This window comes from Globicephala melas, chromosome 13, assembly GCF_963455315.2.
Source record: "Globicephala melas chromosome 13, mGloMel1.2, whole genome shotgun sequence".
In the NCBI taxonomy this organism is placed as follows: Eukaryota; Metazoa; Chordata; class Mammalia; order Artiodactyla; family Delphinidae; genus Globicephala; species Globicephala melas.
In genome coordinates, this window is record NC_083326.1 from 51,004,470 (window position 1) to 51,030,085 (window position 25,616).

The window sequence follows — 25,616 nt, forward strand, 5'->3', positions numbered from 1 at the left end:
CCTAAGGTCACACTGCCTGAGTGAGCCTGACCCAAATTCTCCACTGTACTTGGCTTGTTGGACTATGTAATGATGAGGTTCCCACTCTCCCCTCCACCCCCCATTCTCTGCCACCTAAATCAACTGAGGTCTCTCATCTTACCCCACAGAATATTCTGCTTTGACCCACTCCTAAAACTTTGAGGTGGACCATGGTAAGCTTAGAAGCAAAACATGCATAGTAACTCATGTCCTCTGACCATATTCCTGTCCAGTGTCCTGCACTTGGCCCATACTTCTGCCTTGCCTGATGTCCTGACCGTGCTGATCCCTGTGTTTCCCAGGACTCACTAATGAGTTCTTGCAGAGCTTGCAATTGGGAAAGGGTAAACAGAAGACTTTTAAAGGTATTCATAACATTCTATTTTTTAATCTGTAGAGTAGGAAAAAAAGTTTGCTTTTTAAAATTTTATTACTATTCTTTAAGCTTTAACATACATTTTATACATCCTATGTGACACAGTATTGCTATGATTACAGAAGTTGTTAACTGCACAAAGGGCCTTGCCAAGGAGGAGAACAGAGGCTGACCTCCAGCCTGAGCTCCACTTACCAAGACCTTATGCACGGGGACAAGGCTGTTCCTGTGTCCACGCTCAAAAGGGTACCTTTTCTCTACCACTGGCTTGCCAAGCATGTCCCCACATCACTCCATCCATCCAGAGGTGGTGCCTTTCCCAAATTCACACTGGTCTATTTTTCTTTTTAGAAATGTGCTTCTCAAACTTTAATGTACATCTGAATGACTTAGGGCTCTTGTTAAAATGAAGATCCTGGGGCTTCCCTGGTGGCACAGTGGTTGAGAGTCCGCCTGCCGATGCAAGGGACACGGGTTCATGCCCCAGTCCGGGAAGATCCCACATGCCGCAGAGCGGCTAGGCCCATGAGCCATGGCCGCTGGGCCTGTGCGTCCGGAGCCTGTGCTCCACAACGAGAAAGGCCGCAACAGTGAGAGGCCCGCATATCGCAAAAAAAAAAAAAATGAAGATCCTAATTTAGAAAGTCTAGGAGGAAAGGGACCTATTACCTATTATACTTCTAACAAGCTTTCAGGTGACACCAATGCTGCTGGTCAACAGGCCACACTATAGTCACAGAATTTAGATTTATATTTCTGGTTGTCCATCTCCCCTAATTAGAATATAGGTTTCAGAAGAGTAGGAATTTTGCCTCTTTTGTTTATTCCCATAACCCTCATGCTTGGAACAGAATCCTTCACCTAAGTGTTCAATAAATATTTACTAAATTAAAAAAAAAATTGCTTCCTTAATAAAAATCAAAGTACTTAAAACATATAGGCCAAAATATTTCTGTCCGACTTCCAAACGTTAAAATTAGACCTTATTACTTGAAATTAAATCAATATAACAATACTCTGAATTTAGAAAACATCTATTTGACAAAATGTTTAAAAATCTCAAATTCAAAAGAATCTATATAGCACCAAGTTGTACAGAAGAGGCTTTCGAGTTCCTAGGAAGAGTTCCTCAGACGACAGAGACTCTAAAATCATCATTCCTTAATGCTAAAAACAATATCTTAAAGAAGGTAACAGAACTGATATTAATTGACTTCAAAATCTCAAACGTGAAATGCTGTTCATTTCAGTACATCTAGCAAAACACAGAGAATACACATTTAACACGTGACTGACTGAATCAACGAATGCATCATCAGCAAAAGCAACAGGAAATCCAAATAAGTAAAACCAACAACCCATTCACCCTAATATCTCTGGCTACCCCAGCCCGTTAAAGAGGCTGTACAAAATTCCCTTCAGAATAACTGCTATAACTGACCCCTAGACAGCTCTACACGCCTCCTGAGAAGGGTAAGTTAAGTGGACTGAATAACAAAGTAGCTGCCTATTACCCCTCAGAAACAGACCTTTGGGGGAATGGAATATAAAACAAGTACATTCAAATGAAGTTTTAATAACAAGAAAATCAAGAGCATGAGATACCGCTTAGGGAGGACTAGCCCAAACAGGATGTTCAGAAAGGCATTCTGGGCAACAAAACGGCCACATGAAGCCTAAAAGTGGAAAGGTAAAATCTACCCTACAACCTTCTCACGGAACGCCAATATGTACGACAGAGCAGGAACAATCTTTTTTCTTCCGGGGGGAAAAAAATGAAAACTTAAGAAACTGTTATTGGCATTAAAAAAATGGGCCAAGAAATTCAACTACAGTAGTTATAAAATCTACTGAATATACAATATTCTAGAATAACATGATGAATCAAAAACAATTTTTACCTTTCCCCTACGTCCATTTCCTCCATCCTGATCTTCCCACTGCCAGTCCACTCCTCGTACCACTCTGGCACCTGCAAAGATCCCTCTGGCTGTAATCTTCTTAGATTTTCTACGAGACTCTAACAGAACCCTAAAAAAAGTATTTACTTTCAAATTTATATAAAAATAGGTAACAGCAGTTTATTTTTTAAAATAAGATTATAAAAAAGGTTATTCTGAAAATATAAAAGATTTTTCTTTGTTCTGGTTAATACCATAACAGCACGGTACAGGAACACTTTCCACGTTACACAGGTTATGATGATGAAGACATTAGTAGTTGGAATAATAATAATAACGGCTAACATTTACTTAGCTTTTCCTATACATAAAAGCACTTACAGAGGTATAAAGTCTGTTACAGTCCCTAAGATGAAGGTATTATTATTCATTTTACCAATGAGGAAACTAAGTCCCAAAGAGGTAAGTAATTTGCCCAAGGTCACAAAAGTTAAATTGGAATGGAATCAACACATGAATCCAGTCTAACCACTTCAGAGTATCACCACACTCTTCAAAACTTTAGAGATGGCAAATTCAAATCCCTACAACTGTCAGGCAAGTACTACAAATGAGGGCCTAAGAAAGACAGCACCACAGCAATGACAAATGGCAAATGGCACTTGACCTCAGGCTGGGGAAAACAATAGGGAGTGGTAGGGACTTTGGTGAACTCCAGAGTATGATTTGTCTAAAGGGTACAGGTGTTCCTGTGCTTCAGCCAACTGCTGCCAGGAAAAAATGCAGAACCTGTGTTGACAGTCTTTGGAGCGTGGGGGAACAGAATAGGGTTAGAATTCATGAACCTGATTTTTCTGTGAAATCACCCGATTTTAAAAGGTTAGCAATTGTTCAGAATTTTAGATCACTGTGTAAGTCAAGTAAAATACATCTGTGGCCTGGATTTGACCTACACTAAACTGTCTCTAAAGTAGTGTATACCTACAAGAGACTACAGACCTTGAAAAAGATGCTATACTCAACTATCTAGACAAGCATGGTTTTCCAAGGCCTTCTATCCCTTATTCTTCTACATCCTTCTCATTCCTAAAAATCAAAAAGATTTGGGGTTTTTTCTTCTGCTCTGCTTTTATCTCATTATTCTGTTCATTTTCAGAATATCTTTACTATACCCTAACTTTAAAAATTGTAAGCAAAAGACAAAAATAAATAATCTGTTGGAAGTTACTCACTCAATAAATGGCAGGACCAGGATCTGAACCAGGACAGTCTGACACAAAAATCCATTTTCCTATTACTCCTGCTGCCTCCTCGTCACTGACTTGATTCTTGCGCCTATGCATTAGTCATAGCTACATGAGAATACTCAATCACCTGACACTCTGCACCCATTCACAATTAACAGCCTTCTCTCTTTGCTCCTAAGACACTTAATATACATCACTATATACAGCCTGAAACATCACATGATAATCACTGTTAATCAAATAATACCTTAATTCGTAAACTCCTTAAGAATAACGTCTTATTAATCTTCAAATTTACACAAGTATAGTCTTAATGCTCTGTAGTCTTAATAAATGTCTCTTGATTCAATAAATGGGCTCTAGTGTTCCCAAGATAGAATGCATACAGAGAAAACAATCAGCCTCCTTTGGGCCACCCTTTCATTTCCAAACACTGAGCAGTGCCAAGTCTCTACACTAGAGAAAGAACAGCTCAGATTATCCTGGAAAAATACATGTATCTCTATCTTCACAGAGCTCTTTTCTCGCTATGTGGTAGGCCTGGTCCACATCTAGCCTGGTAATTGCTACTTCTTGACGAAACCAGCTGTCAGAAGCTATTTCCTGATCCTATTTTTAATGCTGAATGGTATAAAAAATTCAATAGAAACAAGGAATTGCAATTGAAAAAAAAAAATGGATTGCCATACCGCTCACTTCCTGGTGTAGTAATTCTATAAAAGCGATGCCTTAAATGATGTTTATCTCCATGATAACAAACTGTGCACAAATCATAATTTGTACACTCCGCACATTTCCATCGAATGCCAATGATTGGTTGCTGGCGGCAGGTATCACACATGGTTCCATCATGCTTGATGCCTATTAAAACAAGGATACACGCTTACATTAATTACAAGTATTATTTATTTGAATATTATTCCCTAAGGGAAAAAATAAGAACACAGCATTTTACAAAATAGTTCAATAAAACAAGAAATAATATTTCAAATGTACCATATATAGTTGCAAGATAACATATTGCAAATATTTTAACCAGTACAAATTATAGACTAAATATTTTCTATCCCTTCTTTTTTCACTAGTAAGAACACTTCTCAGTAGCACTTTCCTTGCTCTCATCCACAAACTGAAATTTAGGTTCAATCCAGAGAAAGAAAGAAGAATCCTTTATCACCAAGTAGATGTTTCAGACTTCAAACACACAAAAATCTTTTGAGGAATGTGAACCTATTCTCCAGGTAAAATTTCCAAAAGAAAAGACAGTTTTATCCTCATGATATCAGAAACAAACTATCAATTAACTTTAGCATTTATCCCTATGTATTGACAACCTTTTCCCCATCAACAGTAAACTTTAGACAATGATTAGCAAGCAAGTTTCCCAGTTTGGGAAACAAACTTGCGTTTGTGTTTGTCGTGGGTTTTCTTTTTTCCTTAAAGAACTAGAAGAAATTAACACTAGAAAAAGAAAACAAGCACTTGGTAATATAACCTATACTAAAAATGTTCACATGGATAGATGAGATACATGTTAGAACTATAAAAGTTCCACTATAAATCAATGAAAATAACTGACATTGTAGGGTAATAAGTTTGGGGAATAATGTTCCTTTACTATTCTACTAAGATCACTTGTTCAATAAATTAAAACTAGGAGTTTTTTAAAACAATGTGTGGCCTGTGAACATCAGTGTCACTGTTTCATGACACATGCTGTATGGTCATGCCCAATGTTGAACTACAAACAAGGGCTAAGTTGTCTGTACAATACTGACACTCCCCTAGATCAAGTTCTGGCTCTGTCAATAGCTATCTCTGTGTCCATGAAAAAGTCATTTTAACTGAAGTACTTACATATAAAACAACAGTATTTATTTCAAAATATTTGGTGGAGAGGGAGGGGAAGTAAGGTGCGTTTAGATGAAACAAGATTGCTCGTGTTGAAGTTGGGTAACAGGTAACATGGGGGTTCCTTATACTATTCTCTATTTTGTATAAGTTTAGAGATGTTCAATAATTAAAAGAAATGAGTCATTTTAGTTCTCAACTTCCTTTAGAACCTCAACTTCCTTTGGAGGAGGTAATATGTTCTTTAAAGGAAAGGTATGTTCTAAGAATAAAATGAGAATGTGAAGTACACGCAAGAACTAGAATACAACAGTAGTAATACTGTAGCTAAACTCTGCAAGAACTAATACATATTGCTACTTCCTGGTAAGGGGAAAAAATCCTACATAATTCATTTCCTATATCCCAGTTTAAAATCCCTATGAGTAAGGAAACCAGATTCTAAATAAAGTACCCTAGCTGAGATGGTTAAGAAGAAAAAAGGGGGGGAGGGAAGGAGGAAGAATGAACACTGAAAGGAAGCTGGGATGTCTAGTAAACTACAAAAGAGCATGACACCAACACCAAATATGTTTTATGTGCAATCCTTCTGCAGTCTCCTACCACACAAATGCCTGGCTGTAGAGACAGAGAAGACAGCAGACATCAGTACCTACTGATTCATTCAGTAACTATTTCTTTACTGCTACTGTGGGCAGGCCCTCTGCTGCTTTCAAATATCACTCTTGCTATGGTAGGAAGAACAGAAAGGAAGAAAATAAAAGGGGCTAGAGAAACAAAGTCAAGTACTAAGAAGCTTACACAGTAGTCCAGGTAAGATAATGGTAGTTTAAGCCAGGGTGATGATAGTGGAAGTGGAGAGAAAAAGAGTCAAGAGAGATTTAGGTCTTGGTGGCTATGAGTTAGAAAATAAAAGATGTAGAAGGTAACAAAAAAACAAAAAAAGTATAAATAAGATCATTAAAGAGAATACAAATGGATAAGTATTAGAGATATTTAGGAACAAACAGCACAATAAACTGAAACCTAGAACTGCTCCCTTAAAAAACAGAAAGGGAGCCACCAACAAAAACATAAATAAGCACATGCTTATCAAATAATACAAGCTCAGGGCTCCACTGAGAAACTCATTCAAAAAACTAAATCAAAAAAAAAAAAAAAGAATCAGGAAACGTTTTTTAGAAATGGTGGATGAGTAGACCTTTCAAAGGAAGAAAGAAACCTCAGAAGAGCACAGAGTGTGTTCAATGAACCAGGAGCAGCTTTATTTGTTTGGCAGGATTATGAAATATAGTCAGAGACTTAGAGATAAACTTTATAGAGTCATGCTGGGAGATAATAAGATAAAACATAATCTCTGATCTGTATATTTAAATTGTTGCATTAAATGGGGAAAACAAAGGTATGCGATTTCAGAAACTACTCACATAAACTTACTGGCTAGGTAATGTTCAGAATCAAGCTTTTTAAACTACTCTGGGACCAATATTCTCATCTATAAATTGAGAAAATACTTCCTTTCATAGATGTTATGGACTGGGAGGTTCCCCCACAATCCCTAACCTCCAACGTGATGATATTTGGAAGTAAGGCCTTTGGGAGGTAATTAGGTTTAGATGAGGCAATGAGGGTGGGACTCCCATGATGGGATTAGTGTCTTTCTAAGGAGAGGAAGAGAGACCAAAGTGTCTCTCTCTCTTTCTTTTTCTGTCATGTGAAAACAAAGCAAGAAGGCAGCTATCTGCAAGCCAAGGAGAGAGCCCTCAATAGGGAACCGAAGTGGCCACCCCCCTGAACTTGGACTACCCAGCCTCTAGAACTGTGAGAAATAAATTCCTATTGTTTAAATCACCCAGTCTGTGGTAGATTGTTATGGCATCCCAAGCAGACTAAGACAATATGGAAAGGGACACTGTGAAGCTAAAGTGATATAATAGAGGTAAACATACTCTGAAAGGCGTTACAATAAAAGGTAAGTATAAAGAATTATACTGCAATTAATTTAATCTTAATATAGATATATTAAATGTACTAGTCATCTATTTAAATAATTTAATGATCAAAGTCATCACATACCCCAGGCAAATTCAGCAATACTTATACAAAAATTAAAGAACTCAATAAATTTCTCAATTTCCCAGAGACTGCATATAGAAAATATTCAATTATTCATGTGTGGATTACCCCCATTTTATTTTAGCAAATTATCTGCCCTCTCCATTTGCTAATTACTCTTTTATCTCAGGTTTTCCCCCAAAGTTTGTGGCTTCCCTGCAGCTGTACCTATCCTCTCTGTTCCTTTAATTGTTTTCACTCCAGAACAGCAACAGAGGACACAACCGCCGTGTGACACAGTCCTACACAAGAGTAGTTCATCCACCACTTCTCATTCTAGCCTATGGCTAATTCTGACTGCATCAATCATGAAAATTATCATCAGCCATAGGCCCAAAAGAAATTATACTCTAGTCTAACAGACTGTAAACTAAAATTAAAAACCAAGTTAAAAAAAAAACCCACCAAATTTATAGCTGCACAACTCAGAGCTACCAGCGTTCACAAGTACTGCATGCTTCAGTCTTTCACAATATAAATCAAAAGGCCAAATCTATTCTTCCTTTTGGGGTGTATAAATGAATACACAGAGAAGGATTTGTTTGGTGTTTTTCAATCACAGAAGGATTTTTTTTTTAAGTACCAAATAATCCATAACCTGGCTAATCGTCCCATGGGTTACTAAGAATTTGCTATATTTTGCTTTAAACCAATATATAACCATTCCTTACAATGTTCACTTTGAAAACATAATTTTGTAATTATTCCTGATATTATCTCCCAACACAAATAGCAAAAGTCTACAAAGTTAAGAAAGAAATTATCCTAGCTCACATAAAGATATTTTTTAAGGTAAATTCTAAAACCTATCAACAAAGATTTTGAAGAACTGTCATAATTGTCTGATGCAAGCCTAAAAATGAATTTTAAATTTTCATAAAATTGCACTTCTTAATAAGAAATGGCAAGAATCACAATATGAGGTTTTTTAAAAAATTCATCAATTTAAATACTGAAATACAGGTACACCCCTGCTTTATTTATGCATTTTATATCAGGCACATTCCTGGAAAACTGAGTGTATACTTAAAATGGAGGAAAGACGTGGCAGATTGTATTTTCCAAAGAAAGCCTCACCGATCTATATCCACCCCAAGTGCTCTTCTGACAAGAGGACAATGAATGACAAGTGGCCATCAAGAGGCGGGTCTGTTTTCCTCCCCACTGATCCTGGGGGGACATCTGCAACTGCCTTGGTTAATAGAAGGTGGCAGAAGTGACACCATATGACTTCTGTGCCACCTGTCTGTCCTTGTCTCTCTCTGCCCCTCAGGATTCATGCCCCCACATGCCTTGGCAGTTCTTTCATACTAAGTCTGGCTACCCTGAAGCTGCCACAGAGAGGAGACCACTTGGCGAGGCCATAAAGAGGTATAAAGAGATGCCCGAGGAAGCCTGGCTGTGCAGCCCCCTCCACTGTTTGACTCTCCTAGCTGGGGCCCTAGATACTGTGGAGCAGAGGCAAGCCATTCCCCACTGAGCCTCTCCAAATCCCTGAGGGGTAGAAGCCCTGAGCATATAAACTGTTTCACACCACTAAGTTTGGGGGTATTTGTTGTGTAACCATTGCAACTAGAACAAAGCAAGTTAAAAATAAGTTACAATCTTTATTAAATTACAGTTCCCTGCAGTACAGCGTAGCAAAAATGTGGATAAATTAAAGAGCTAAATATGAAAAAAAGAAAACCATTAAAGTGCTAGAAAAAATTGTTGAACAGCATCTTTTACAATTCTGAGTAAAGTCTCTCTAAGCATGACACAAAACCTAGAAGTCACACACACATATAGGAAGTGTATAAATAGAGAAAACCTGGAAACTCCTCCAAACTGCTGACAGTGGTTGAGGATACACAGATGAGGAAGGAGAAGGCACCTTCACATTTTTTCTGTATACACTTTTCAGTTGTTTAGCTTCATTACATACAATTTTCAATTGTTTAGTTTTATTATAAGTATTAATTTCATAATTTTAAAAAGAAAATACAAAACAAGAGATATCAACTTTATCCTCTTAAATTGGAACAGATTAAAAATAATATGTCCGTGTACGTGAAGATGGTGTCAAGGGAGCCAGTCATACTGCTGAGAGGGAAACAGAAATTGATACAATCTCTATGGAAGGTACTTGCAAAATGTTTCAAATGCTTTAAAAGATTTTGACCCTGTCTTCAAATTTTTTAAAAGGTACATCTCATGATACTAAATTGTTTGCAGTAAATAAAAATTTAACATAACATATTGAAAAGATGGGGATGCAGCTATTTATGTGTAAACTAAGGTAATCCATAGAAATTCTATGCAGTTATTAAACCATGTTGTAGAAGAAATGGTACTGAGATGGTAAACTATATTATTATTTTATAAAGCAGTATGCAAAGAATTACAATAGAGCACTTTGGTACATAAATTACATTATACATATAACACATGTGCCCAGAAAAACTAGAAAGATAACCCCCAAAATGTGCTTGACGGGATCGCCCTTTGGGGTTTTCCAAGTTTTCTACACTGGGTATGTATTAATTCTAGGAAGCAGCTGGGCGAGAAGGGGCATTTAATATGCAGTATAAGCATCAGAAATGCTGGTATATGTCACTTCTAAATAAAAGCTAAAAATAAACAAAAACATGAGGAACTCCAAGTATTTACAGAAACCAACGTTCAAATAGTTACTTCAGCAATGTGGTACACTGCTACTCAGAAGTTTTTACGTCTTTTAACCCTTACCCTAACTTGAGCTATTCTGTGCTTATGAAAAGAAAATATATAGCTAATAAGTACACTCCTTATTGCCACGTGCCTTAAGAGTCTAATTTGTCTTACCACAGGAAAGCATCATGACCAAAAACATCCTAATTAACATTAAATAGCAGTAACAGTAAATGTCCACACAGTAGTTAAGTTTCTGAACAGGTCTAAAATAGGTCTCCTATGCCATCACAAAAAGTCAAATACACTAAACAAATGGGTATCCAATACACACTAAGAGGTATATCCTAATTTATCTGCACAGCTCTTCAAATGAGTGCTGACTGATGAAAGGCATAGGGAAAATGTATCCCAACCTCCTCACTTGACCAGAAAAGGAAAAGCCCAGTTTTCAGCTGTTCCCCTATTTACATATTTTTCATCTCTACGTTCATTTTCTCCAAAATACAATAACATTCATGAGCTCATAATCTGAGTACAGGCTTTCTTTAAAAGCAGCCATTTAAACATACAATGATAACTGGTTAAAAAAAAAAAAAACTTCTACAATTCACGGTTTTAAAGAATACTTCAGGAAAACCACTAATGCACACAAAAGCACATCCAAATCCTTTCTTGGTTCCCACAGTTCAAATGCCAACAAAGCTACTGAACAGCTGTGAAACAGACTAATACTGAGAATTGGAAAAAGTAAACAAAGCAACCCACTCCACTACCAAAATGAGCAGTACAGAATTTTTAATGAGAATGCAATTAATTGACTTTAAAACAAAAGATGACATTTAAAGAAAACATAAAAAAGGAAAAAGAATTAAATGAACAAGGCCAACATTTTACTGGTCTCTTACTCTGGCAGCTTTTTTGTTTCCCCTTACTTCATCCACCCAATTCATTCTCAAGCACTCCCTTCCACTCTGAACCTCCTTAGAACCTCCAAGAGTTATTCCTTAAAAATTCAATAAAATTTAATTCCCTAACTAAACTCATGAATGCTTTTTCTCCCTCCTAAAGAATACCATACCACCCTAGAGAGTTAACACTCTTCCCCTTTGCTAAGCTTTATGAAGACATCTGCCGCCGTTAAATGAACCACCTGATGATAGCTTTTGACTCATTCTAATACTCAAATGACCATCTGCTCTACATTTTAATGACATCTCGCCTAAATTCAATAACTTAGAGTATTTACATAGCTTAAGTCTTTTTGCTGGCAAATTTTATGAGACCAGTAAAACACTATGGTCGAGATCAATAACCACAAGTTTCTTAAAAGAGCCAAGAAAAACAGCTCAAATTCATAAAGCACTGATTTAAGTAAAATGTTAAATTTCTAGAGAGAAAAAAATGATTGAAAGAGAGAAGGTTCTTACTACAAGCAGTTCATTATGTGAAGCACTTAAACATGGAACAAGAATATGTGAATTATCACTTTGTGTAAGAGCAAAAGAAAAAGTAAACAATGTAAATGTTCATTAACAAGAGAGTGAAGATATGTATTAGGTATACAATGGAATACCTAAAATGAACACTCAAGAGCCACACAATTCAACATGGATGAATCCTTCAACCATAATGTTGAATTTTAAAATTGTTCAAGAATACAGAATGTTGCAAATAAAGTACTATGCACTGTTTACAGATATATACAACACAGCATAAACGTAAAGAAACCCATGGGAATTACTAATTTCTACACAGTGGTTACTTTAGGAGAGGAAGGGAATGAAATTGGGAAGAAGTACAGAGAGTGTTTTAAACATTAGAAATGCTTTATTTCTAGATAGGTTCACATTTATTAATCACTTATCCACTTGGATATCTTAAATACTATGTAATAAATTTAAAAACTTTTTTAAAATAAAAAATAAGCATTCCTAGTAGACTAGTATAGTGCCTAGCTAATCCTCTAATCTTTTGCCCTAATTAAAAGATTTCACCTAACCTCAAAAAATAATTTACAAGTCATTAAACAGTGTTTAAAAGCAATTACTTGCTGTGGCATAACCGTTTGCTGATGTCACTCAGCCAACCAAGAATTCCTATTTCTGATTTATGGATTCATTCAATTTTAACCCCAAATCAATGTGACAAGTTTACAGAGATTAAAGAGGGTTAACCAACTTGAGTATGCATTTTATTCTCCCTGAACCATCAAAGTACTTATGGTTTAGAAACTGGCTGAAATGTAATTAAAATTGCTACTGAGGGTGAGGCCTTTGTGACCTGCCAGCTGGTTGGTGTACTCCACATTCCTTACTCTTGAGAAACAGTAAATTAGTGAAAATAGTATTGTTATTATTAATAATACTAACCACTACTTAAATCAGTACCAAGCTAGGTGCTTCACATATATTTTATTAACTTTCCCAGCAATACTAAAAGGTAGGCATTATTATCCTCATTTATAGATGAAGAAATTGACCATATGAAGGCACACCTTAGTAAGTGGTGGGCTCAAATTCAAACCCATGTGAGGAGGCTGATTACAAAGCTTGGCCTCTTACGCTTTTACCCTACCAGGGTTTTTCCCTCTACTTAGCTCTGATTTTTTTTTTTTTTTTTCTTTCGGTATGCAAGCCTCTCACTGTTGTGGTCTCTCCCGTTGCGGAGCACAGGCTCCGGACGCGCAGGTTCAGCGGCCATGGCTCATGGGCCCAGCCGCTCCGTGGCACGTGGGATCCTCCCGGACCGGGGCACGAACCCGGGTCCCCTGCATCAGCAGGCGGACTCTCAACCACTGCGCCACCAGGGAAGCCCTTAGCTCTGATTTTATTTGAAGAATAATTACATATCTAGGGCATCATGTTCCCCATTCAACCTCTGCACTAAAAATATAAGTTATTAAATCCTATTCTAATATTCAAATAAATCTCAAAGAGATACATTTTTAAAATTGAAAACATTATCTACTTCTTAGTTAATTTCAAAAGTGTTGTAGAGTGAAACACCATCTACTTCCAACCAACTCCTGTTATGAGTTAAGGAGATGTCTTTGAAAGTGCCTCACCCAAAATCTACAACTCTTTCATCATATCTTTTCTGTTGGACAAGTTATTCCCTCATCTATTTTTGCAGCCTCTGCTACTCCACATTATTATAAGCTTGCATAATAAAATTACAATCATGCTTTACACAGTCCAAACAAAGGAAACAAGGTGTCAAATTAGGCATACAACTGGCAATTTTAGTAATATATTTGTTATTTTTAGCACTTGTTACACAAGAGTAGAAAATTAATAAGGTCAAAAAGAAGAATTTTATCCATTTTATTTTTTTCCTAACAGATAAAAATTCATTTTTTCATTTTACAAGCAAAACACCTGTGTACCTTGACCTACTCCAACTTCATTTTACAGGTGAAGAATTAAAGTTTTAAAGAGACTAATGTTATAAGGCAGGGGGAAAAAAAAAGACTGACAAACCTAGATTTGAATCTCAGCCATCAACCAATTACTTATGAAATCTTGGGCAAATCAGTTCATTTCTCACAGCCTGTTTTCTCATAAGTAAAATGAAGGTTATCGAACAACACTTTTATGAAGTTTAAATGAGATAAAGTATATAAAAAGCTTAGCATAGTTCCTGACACATGATGGGAGCTCAGTAAATGTTAGTCCATTCCCCTAGTTAACGAGGCCACGTGAGAAAATCTAGAATGAACAAATACCTTGACTTCCCTACTAAGCTCGTGCATTTTTCACTACTCCATGATAAGAGACTGGGAAAGAGGGGCGAGCAAGGCACCACAATGTAAAATATTACAATCTCAAGCTTTTATGATTTATTATCACTAGCCCTGCAAAACTCCCAAAATTCAAATAATGATTTTTAACATCAAAACGTTTCTACCCCATTTCTTGATTTTTTCAGAACAAAATTATCATCAAGAAGATAAATCCATCCCAGGAGAAAGCTATATACTCTTATCATGAGTGTGCTTAGAGAATATAAACTAACCCTAACCACAGCAAGCATCTACAAAAGTAAATATGCTCCCAAAGGCAATCCAAAGCCAGAAATGAATGTCTGGACTACCTGCTGCATTCCATTATCTCCTCCATTAATTTAAACCCCACCTTATCTTAGTTGTGTCCTACAAGTTCATTTAAAAGCCCGCTGTTTAGAATTCAGAACCATTTTCCCTCAGAAACAAAGTTTTAAAGATAACTTAGGTACCAGACTATTTCACAAGAACTTATTTACATAGAGCTAATCTATGGGCAAAGATCAAAATTGTTCCTGTGTTCCTAGTTCCATCTGAGGAGGTGGTTTAATCGCTGTAATGCAAACATGATGATAAAAAAAGGCAAGCTAAATTGGTATGGGGACATATGAAAGTATATGAGTAAAGAAACGGGCTTAGGAGAATGAGGAGTGTTCTAAAAAAGCCATTTCCCTACAGATACTTAAAATGCATAAGCTCCTGCTTGGTGACAGTGCAATGGTTTTCAAAGTGAAGTACATGACCCAGGAAATATAAAAGATGATCCTCTGAAATTAAAGAGATAAGCCCACAATCTCTTATCTGTCCAAAATCCCAAAACTCTTAAGTTTTTTGTAAATGAGCAGGAAACTCATTTAGTGGTAAATCCTGATCTGAACAAACAAGAGGCTGTGTAGTCTTTATTTACCCCCTTAGTATAACCATTCATATGCTTCCTGCAGAAATATTGGTGTATCTGATGACAGGGTGCTGCTGTGGACCTGGAAGTGGGCATTAACAAAAGTTTATAAATTCAGTCCCAAGCATTCTGAATAAAGGGTTGTGGACCTCCATTAATACTTTTATATTTACTATTTTTCTTTTTTCTTTTCTTCTTTTTTTTTTTTTTGGCCACACCACACAGCTTGTGGGATCTTAGGTCCTGACCAGGGATTGAACCCAGGCCCTCAGCAGTGAAAGCTCGGAGTCTCAACCACTGGACTGCCAGGGAATTCCCTATATTTACTATTTTGCTAAAAATCTATGAATGAAATTAGGTTATTAATTGTACATTATTCAGCTGATACTAGCACCCTCAGTGGGTCTCCACAAAAAAAAGAAAAAAAAATCACACACGGAATACAAGGTGTACTAAAGGTGAGTGGGAGTTTGACAGCCTGAGGGTCTAACACTGTTGCTCACTTCTTGCACATTAAGACAGGCTGCACCTATTTTGTGCCTAGTTAAGCAGTCTTGTGGAGCCCCTCCTAATGATACAAAACAGCATGTTGATTATCTTGCAACAAAGTGCTTGAGGGTCAAAATTAAGAATAGTTCCATTTTTTTTAAATAAAATAAGTATTCCCAAATTGCACACCTTTTCTGGAATGAAAAGTGGTTGTTAACGGTGTGCTCCCTAGAAGATACATATATTTTTAAATTACACCATTTAATCTATCCCTTCCAGGTAAAGGTGATGTCTGACAATAAATAAAAAAATAAACGCAGTCCAAAAGAAACTAGAGTAAGCACCGTGAAAACTGACATTTGGAGATTCTTCCATCATTATATGGTCTTTAATGCTGAAACAATGTGTATCACCAATAAACTCTAATATCTGCATCCATAAAGGAAAATCACTTTTATTTCATTTTAAATTCAGTGGATTTTGAATTTATTTATTCACAATGTAAAAGTGAAACACTGTCCAATTCGTTTGTTAGAAATGATCAGCATCAGAAAAGATGGAAAATTACTAGCTAAATTTCAATAAAAATGTTTACTTAACTGGTAAATGGGATAGAAAAATAAGATTGAGATTTGGTAAACACATTGTATTAATCAGGGTCCAGTCAGGAGACAGGAAACCACACCACTTCTAAAAATGGGGAAACAATGAAAAATAGTATTATTAAAATATAAGAGGCAGGGACTTACATGGTGCAGTGGTTAAGAATCTGCCTGCTAAGGCAGGGGACATGGGTTTGAGCCCTGGTCTGGGAAGATCCCACATGCCCAGAGCAACTAAGCCCATGTGCCACAACTACTGAGCCTGTGCTCTACAGCCCGCGAGCCGCAACTACTGAAGCCCACGCGCCTACAGCCTGTGCTCCACAACAAGAAAAGCCACTGCAATAAGAAGCAGGCACACCGCAACAAAGAGTAGCCCCCGCTCGCCACAACTAGAGAAAGCCCGTGCGCAGCAACAAAGACCCAATGCAGCCACAAATAAAAATAAGTAAATAAATTTTAAAAAAGAAATAAATCATGGCGTATTAAAAAAAAAGGAAGAGGCTTAAAGGAGGGGTCTCATAGGGCTGGGATCCAGACTTTTAAAGAGGGGTTGCAACTGGCAGGTGCTAGCATCACGGGGCGGGGGGTGCACATCAGGCTACTTCTGATGGTGTTGGAAATAAGCAAACTGGAATCAAATACTGGCACTGAAATCCTGCTCAGTGAAATGATACCTGAAGGAAGAGCAAGCAAAACAAGAAAGAGTATATCCCTCCCCACCCCCAGCCCAGCCTCAGGGGCAGGAGCGCAGAGGGTGAACTGAAGGCAAGAGACAACAGCTTCATAACCAGCAAGGACACATCAGAAATGCACTTCTTCCCTTTGGATCTATCGTCTATCTTCGTGAGGTCTCCTGAGAGCTAATGCGTCCAACAAAATCAAGAATGGAAACAAACTCAATTTAGACTTGATTTACTAACATACTAAACCAAGATTTCCAAAAACAATGAAGAAAAATCACATTGCTCTCATTAAAAAGAAAAATAATAATTTGATGAGATGAAAAGAAAAATACCAAAATACCACCCTGAGGTTAGATCCTTTCAGTCTAAGTCTTTATCCTTTTTCTACATATATTTTTCCATAAAAAGAACTTTTAGTCTTTTTTCAAACTTACATAAAAAACACAGTATTATCTCCAGTATCTCCTTGAAATCTACTTTTTCACTCACCATATATCTGATAAATATAGGCTAATTCTTTCATTTTAACTGATAATATTTTATTGTATACAATACAATAATACAATACAATACAATATTGTATTGTAGACTCATGCAACATAATATACTCTACATATAAATTTTCAGTCACTTCAAATTACTGCTTTTATAAACAAGACTGCAGTGAATTTCTTTATATATATCTCTTTATGGATGTGTGCTTGAGAATCTCGTGACATAACATTTAGAAGTAAATTTTCTCAGTTGCAGGATACATGAATTTTTTTTTTTAATTTACAAGATGTTGCCAAACTGCTTCTCAAAGTAGTTGTACTAATTTACAATCCCACCAGTAACTTGAGAGTTCTGATTTCCCCATATTCTTTATCAATGCATACTATTTTTAGACTTTTAATCAATCTAAATGGGGTGAAGTCTCTTTTTTTAATTTGTATTTCCCAGGTTAGCTGTGATTTAGCTGTATGAATAGATATTAGCTCTTTACTATTAACATTAAATCAAATTTTGAAAGGTAGAGGGAAATTTATATTTAAATTGATATAATCCATTTATTTCATTGCTAAACGAAAAAGCTAGCTAGCTGGCTTCTAACTTCTAAATGAAAATTTTCTCCCACACCAGGTAATGTAAGTATCTATGTTGCCCCTGAGCACACACATACAAACATAAATATTAATAAGCCAATTTTTCTCATAAAACAAAAGAAGCTTTATGAACAAGGTGAGTTTCAGTAAGATCTGATAGTTTAGAGATATGACCATGTCACATCTTCTGCCAAGAGCAGAGCTTGGCTTCAAGAGTGCAGGATGACTGGGACTTTGGGCCACTGTTTGGAACAAAGAAAACATAAAAGATGAAGAACCCCAATAAAGTAAAAAAACAATACCATATAGTAAAGGCTAACCAGCTGAGCTGGAGAATCTGACAGCCTCATGTGCAGCTCAATTACTTGCTTTGAGAGCAATTACTTTGCAAAAACTCTTTCACAGGACTGATATGTTTTCTTAAAGGAGGCTAAAGATAATTACATGTAATAAACTACCTGTCATGTTGGATACACACAGAAAAACCATTAATCTCCAACAATGTTACATTAAGTTAATCAAATAACCATATCACAGACTAGAATAAATTATTTAAATTTCCTAATCAATTTTCCCTCAGGAAAAGTAATACAAATGGTGATCATTTCTGAACTACTATACTATAAATGGAAGAGAGAATGATGAGGAAAAGCAATGAACTGGGTTTTCATCCCTACATCTGCCATTCACCAGCTTTGTGACTGGACAAGTCTCTTCATCTCTCCAAGCCTTCCCTTTTATCTGTGTTAGGCTAATATCTATCTAACCGCAGATCAAATGAGTCCAAAGTTCTTTGAAAAGAGCATTTTATTCAGAAAATATTCATCCAGAGCTATGGCTTTGCTAGAAAACGGAGATACAAGGAACACACACACACTCCTTCCTCTCAAACTAATAAACTCATGCAAAAGACAGTTACAACACAGCATACCTGTGGCAGTAGACAGAAGCACAGAGTGCACTGTGATCACACTGCCTAGCAATTAAGGAAGGTGGAAGAGAGAACCTGGTGGGCAGCTACCGGGAAATACATCCAAAAGCAATACCTAATCCAGAGAGATAAGGCTGTAAAGTTTAGAACGAGAATATATATTAAGACAGCATTATATTTGCAAACAAATACATATATTAGAAAGCTGTTTCGGGACTTCCCTGGTGGCACAGTGGTTAAGAATCCGCCTACCAATGCAGGGGGACTCGGGTTTGAGCCCTGGTCCGGGAAGATCCCACATGCCGCGGAGCAACTAAGCCTGTGCATCCCAACGACTGAGCCTGCGCTCTAGAGCCTGCAAGCCTGGGTGCCACAACTACTGAAGCCCACGCACCTAGAGCCTGTGCTCCGCAACAAGAGAAGCCACCGCAATAAGCCCGTGCACCACAACGAAGAGTAGCCCCCTCTCGCGGAAACTAGAGAAAACCTGCACGCAGCAACTAGGACCCAACACAGCCAAAAATAAATAAAATAAAATAAATAAATTTTTAAAAAAGAGTAGTGTTTTTTGTTTTTTTTTAAAAAAAAGAAAGCTGTTTCATGTTCCTTTATTTCCTCCCCTTCTTCCTGCCCAATAATGTCAGTCTCCAAAACTGAAGACATATATTACTGACAAATAATGAAGGCTTGGAATCAGCTGAAGGGAAAAGGAAACAACAAAGAGCCTGGACATCTCAAAAGACAAGCAGTCACTTAGCATCCTGCTATTCAAAGTGTGTCCATGAGCCAGCATCATCTGCATCACCTGGGCACTTTTAAACTACTCTTGCTGAATCCCATACCTACTGAATGAGAATGTCCATTTTTAAAGGTTCCCAGTTAATCTGCATGCTTACTGTCCGTTTGAGAAGTACTGACAGAGGGATAACTATTTCTTGAGATCTCCAAGTTGATTTCTTGAGGTCCTCAGTTGCTGCAATTTACAAGGAGTATTAAAACTAGATGGACTTTCATCACTTAAAACATTGTTTTAGCAGATGAAGATAAAAAAAGAAGACATTTTACATAGTATTTAAAATAGATAGGATCTATAGGAAAATCAAGTTTTCCTTACAGATGCCATTAGTAAAAAACCTCTCACAAAATCTCATCCTTTCCAGGTCTGGCATCCTATTCCCCAAACATTGTTCACACAAGCCCTGTTTTTTCCTAAGACTCTGTCCCCTGATAACACTCTTTTCTCCTGTAGTTCTAGAAACAGATCAGAAGAGAAAGAGGAGGCCTCAGAAAGGCAACGCTGAGGGTTATTAAGCCATTTCACTTTTTATCCAGGGTCAGCACTTCTAGACCTTCAATTGAATAATGACGTCTAAGGAGCTGGTCCACAAATGACCTAAGAAGCACTCTTTGCTAGGGGTGGAAGAAAACTACAAAGAACTGCCCCCCAAACAGCCTGGACCAAAAATACCAGAAACTAGTTTTAAATAAACCTAATCATCTATACTCCTAACTTTCGTTATCCATACCCAGGAGAGTAGAAAGAACTTTAATAGGAAACCCACATTTATTTTCTCCACTCTTTCTCTGGTAACAATACAACACTGTAGTCAAGTGACCAAAAAACAAGCATTAAGTAAAAACACATTTCTCCCCAAATCCTATAAAATCAGTACCTAAATGATAAAAGGTCAACTATACCTACTTGATTACAGACTTCACAAAATTAACTCCAAACTTAATTCACCAATAACATATATATTTTCACGATCTTCTTGCTCACGACAAATTAACCAAATATATCTGGATACAAAATAGAAGTTATATCATTCAAATATACACTAAATGCTCCTCTTCTCAAGGTTTTACTATCTTAGACCATAAATTCAAATTTATCATGTGTCACCTGAAAGAAAAAAAAAACAAAGCTTCTGTGCCAAAATGTTACAGACCCCACATACAACCCTCAGACCAAATCTCCAACACACAGTAAAGAAATATCAGAAAGATTCAAAATGACTCAACCATTCCAGAATCCTTAATTCTCAGGAAAGTTTCACAGAATTTTATTTTAAAAGCTACCCATTTCTTAATTCCCAAACAGACTGCAATAAATTTTCTGTTCATATAATGTGGGTAACAAGTAAGGAACAAAGAACGGATAAGCAAAGACAATCTCAGTTGTCCTGGTAAATATTAGAAGACTTTTAAAAACTAACTATGAAATTTAAGAACACAAAAGGCATAAAAATATAACACACACCTATGTACCGCCACCCAGTTTAAGACATAAAACTTACCCAAAAAATTACTACACTCCACTTCCTTCAGTTTAAAGAGAGTCACTCCCTTGAACTTGGCATTTATTATTATTTTTTGGTACACTTTTACCACATATGTACATATTCCCAAACCAGTGAGTACCAACCCGCAGCAATCATACCTGGCAATGTCTGAAAAATGTTGGGTTATCATAACTGCAACCAATGAGTAGAGGCCAGGGATGCTGGCCACAGTGCACAGGACAGTCCCCTCCAGCAAAGAATTATCTAATCAGTCCAAAACAGCAATATTACCAAAACTGAGAAACCTTGTCCTAAACAACAAATAGTACTGTTCTACATTTTAACATACCATACATTTTCTTTTTAAAGAAACTTTACTTTCTTGCTTTATTTGCTTAACATTAATTTTCTCCAGAAGTGTTTTTAAAATGTTTGCTAACAGAATCAGAGGAACAAGATGAATTGATACATACCAACAAATTAATGTGTAAAATTATCCTGTAAACTAAGATTTTTAAACCTCTGAAAAATACCTGTTTTTACATAAGATAACGAAACTATTTACACGACAGATATACTCCATACTAGAAAACATACAGACAACATGAATATCCCTTCAGAATTTGCTGTAGTACAGGATTTGTTACACTTTACTTTTACCCTGGAAAGATATTTAAAATTCCCCATAAACCTACAATTACTGATCCCAAGATGCCTCCAAATTATTGAGCTCAAACTTTAGCTTGAGCTAGCAGGATAAAATTTTAAGAGTGTGCAGAAACAGGAATATGCCCCATACAGTGTTGTAGGAGGGTAAATAGGGAAAATGTCTTCCCAAGGCATTTAGTCAACATCTCTCAAAATATTAAATATGTGCACTTTTTGATGCAGCAATTCCACTTCCAAAGTACTCAGTACACATGCACAGGATATATGTACAAAGAGTCATTCAATGCATCACCGTAAATAAGAAAACCTGAAAGAATACAAATGCCCATCAACAAAGCACTGGTTAAATAAATTACTGCATCCAATCACTGTAATATTATGCAGCTATGAAAGAATAAGGCAGACATCTATGTGCTAACATGGAACAATCACTAATAGGTACTATTAAGTTAAGAAGCAAAAGTACAGAAAAGAATATAGTGTATTACCACTGGGCCTTAAAAGGGTTGCAGATTTACAATACGTTAATACATATGCTTGCCATGAGTATTCTGTAAGAACACACAAGAAACTGGTCCTGCACATAAATCCTCTGCAATGTTTAAAAAGCCAGCAAAGAAACACAATTTTATGAATTATCTATTCAAAACCTGAACTGCCTTGTGTTAATTTCCTTTTTATTGGTGCTAACAGTAACTATGTACCTATTTCAGGATTTGTTAGGTTTTGCCAAACTCAATCATAAAGCTTTAAAAATAGTTTATTTAAGCATTCTGAAAATTATCAAATTTTAAATTTGAAACTATTTCCTACTGAACAGAGTACCAAGGATAAATCTATGTGAAAATGAACTCGATTAAATTATTTTGAGAGCAAGCTTTCAGTTTATCATATTATATAAAAATCCTAGAGTCAATAACAAACAGTGCCCTGAAATTTGGTGAATCAAGAAGGACACTGACTCATTGCTGTGTTAATGGATAAGTCTCTGATATAACCTTACAAATGAACTGAGACGTTAAAAGATATCAGGTGTCCCCTATACCTATCTTCCACTTGAAAAGAGTATTTAACACAAAGAAAGGGTTCAACAGCTTGGGCTGTTTTTCCCTCTATTGGTATAAAGATACACAACGAAACAAAATGAAAAATCATTCCACAGGGTACTAAGTAGCAGCATTCAGCTACTGAACTCCAAGTCTTTCTATGTGTTAGATGAGGAGGAAAAAAGGCTATCGCAACAAATCCGAGGTACCAACGGCCCCTCGGCAATTGTAACCGGTCAACTAAACACCATATGGCAAGGCAAGCCTCCCTTCAGACACTCATCACTCGGTGGCTGATTAATTTCAATGGCTTATTAGACAGGCCTCTCTAGACCCCTTCCCTAGAGGAGAAAGAGGAGGGGAAGTGTCTGCGGTCTTCCCGGTGCTTTGTGCCTTCCAGGCTTGAAAGCATCCCCATGATGGTGCAGCCATCATTCCCCTTGGGGATGGGACGGAGGGAAGAGAAGAGGGGTCTTTTTTGTAAGTTTTTGTTTACCAGGTATTGAACCTAAAATTCCCTTTGACTCCTTCCCCGCTCCCTCCAGCCAGGCGCTGCACGGTAGGCGTTCCACCACGGGCTTCTCCCAGGCCTCCCGACGCCCCCGCACCCCGCCTCGCCCCTGCCCCACGCGCGCAGGCCCCGGGCCAGGTGGCCGCCGCTTACCCGTGGGCGCGCTGTCCAGGATACGCAGGTCGTAGGCCCCGGAGCAGCGGTAGTTGGCGGCGGTGCCGTTGTCCCACACCACCACCACCTCCTCGGGACTTTCGAAGCTCCGGACCGTGCCCACATGGCCCTCGCCACCATCCTGCTTCCCCCACTTCCAGTCCGGGCCGCGCACGACTCGGGCCCCGACCCCTTCCACCATCACCCGGTTATTCCTGGAGTTACTCATCGGGGCCCGAGCGGTGGGCTCCGCCGCCGCCGCCGCCGCCGCCGCCGGGGGACCCGTGAGGGAGTTGGGCCCGGGCCGGACTCTCGGCGCCGGCGGGGGCGGCAGCGAGCCCCGGGGGACGTGAGAATAACTCACGGGGGCGGCGGCGCGGTCCCCTCCGAGCCCAAAGCCGCTCCCCAGCCGTCGCCGCCGCGCCCCCCGCTCGGACTGAAGGCCGGACTGCAGCAGCTCAGAGGCGGCGGCGGCGGCGGGCGGGCAGAGAGGATGGGGCCGTGGGCGGGGACTCCCCCGCTTCCTCCGGGCTCCCCGGCCGGGCTACAGCGACGGCCGCCAGGAGACCACGCTCTCCCCCGACCGGGAGCGCGGGGAGCACAGGGGGCCGGGGGAGGTTAACCCCGGGGAGACGGCGCGGGCGGCGGGCAGCAAGCTTAACTGCCGGCCTATTTTCTCCCCTGGGCCCTCGCTCCGGGGTGGACGCCCGAGCGCCGGCGCCGCCTCCTCCCCCGTGGGCAGTGATGGTACCTGCCGGCGCCCGGCGAGCGCCCGGGCCCAGGGGCCCCCTTCTCTCTGCCCCCGCGCACGCCGCCGCGCTCCGCCCAGCAACAGAGTCTCCGCCGGGCGAGAGCGGCGCCACATCCGGGTACTGGCGCACCGAAGGCCGCAGCAGCACGTTGTCTGAGGGATTAGGACAGGGCTCCTCAGTAACAGTACGGTGGAAGGGTTTTGGAGAGTCGCGCGACTGAAGAAAGCAGAGAAAATCGTTCCCTAAGCGCCTTGCCAAGGCCCTGTGAGGGTACGCATGCGCAAGTGTTGGAAAAGCTAAGGGGCAGACGCCCAGCCCCAGTCTGAAACGATGGAGGGGCGGTTCCCTGGAGTTGTTGCAGATCGGTTGTGCCGCGCGTCCCATTGGCTGTGAGGGAAGGGGCGGGGCAAGGAAGTGCGTCTGGCCGATTTTTAGGTGGGACTGGAGGCAGTGAGGATCCGGATGTGGTCTGGGCTGCTGAAAGCGGGTATCTCTGGTGAGGTCAGTCTTTAAACAAGTTGTAGAGTATCTGGATGTACTAATTGTGAATTTGGGATTACATAACGTTTTAGTCTTTTTGCTTTTAATTTTTATTGGAGTATAGTTGATTTACAATGTTGTGTTAATTTCAGGTGTACAGCAAAGTGAATCTATTATACATATACATATATCTACTCTTATTTAGATTCTTTTCCCATATAGTCCATTACAGAGTATTGAGTAGAGCTTCCTGTACTATAACAGTTGGTCCTTATTAGTTACCTATTTTATATATAGTAGTGTGTTTATGTAGTTTTTCTTTTTTAACGGGGTGGGGAACAGGACAGATTATGACACAGATTAAGGGCAACCTGTATTTCTGTATATGTAAATTGAAAGTATTTCAGACCACAGTGGGTAATTAGTGATGTGTTTTTAAACTGAGCAGAATGTTACTGAATGATGTGTGTCTTGCCTTTATGCGGAGTCAGGGTGGTAAGTAGACTCCAAACAGCACAAGCTCCTGGGAGAGATTTTACAAGCATATTGCCCATTTAACAACATCTTGCCCATCCATTACATAATTCGGCCCCCAATCACAGAGTGGTTTCTGGCTGGTATTACTTAAATGACATCATGGTGTGTAGGATTTAAAATCATTTGTTCACCGCCCACACGGATGCATCGTTAGCATACTGTTGCTTTTCCTGAGTCAAGGGAGCAAGGAATACTCCAGCAGTATCGAATAATCAAGTGGAAAGAAAGGGTGTGTTAAAGAGTAACCAATGGAAAAAAAAAAAAGAGTAACCAGTGAATGATTATGTAGTGAAATAAATGTTCTTAATTTTTCATGTCAGTGAAACAGGAAAATACCAGTATGGAATCCCAAAGGCCAAACAGAGCTTATTTTAGAAACTAAGCAGTTCAAATATTTGTTCAAAATAAGCAGTCAAATATGTACTCTATTTCAAAGCATTTTCACCCTGGAAGTGTTAAATGTGCTATTCTTTCTCTGCCAACTCTTTCTTTTCTCTCTGGGTTCTTTTCTGGTTTCCTTCTTTTCTTGTTCACCTGTTAAATTGATCACA

General features: G+C 38.6%; 1 protein-coding gene across 1 annotated transcript in view; it reads right to left on the reverse strand.

Annotated features, from left to right (window-relative positions):
- Positions 1 to 24,348, reverse strand: part of MIB1 (MIB E3 ubiquitin protein ligase 1) — a 118,462-nt gene extending 94,114 nt beyond the window's left edge. The window contains exons 1-3 of the mRNA XM_030842663.3: positions 23,297 to 24,348; positions 4,235 to 4,406; positions 2,299 to 2,428 (exon numbers count right to left, since the gene is read on the reverse strand). Coding sequence (XP_030698523.1) covers positions 2,299 to 2,428; positions 4,235 to 4,406; positions 23,297 to 23,525 — 531 coding nt within the window. The 5' untranslated portion in view covers positions 23,526 to 24,348. The remainder of the gene's footprint in view (positions 1 to 2,298; positions 2,429 to 4,234; positions 4,407 to 23,296) is intronic.
- Between the last annotated feature and the right edge of the window lie 1,268 nt (positions 24,349 to 25,616).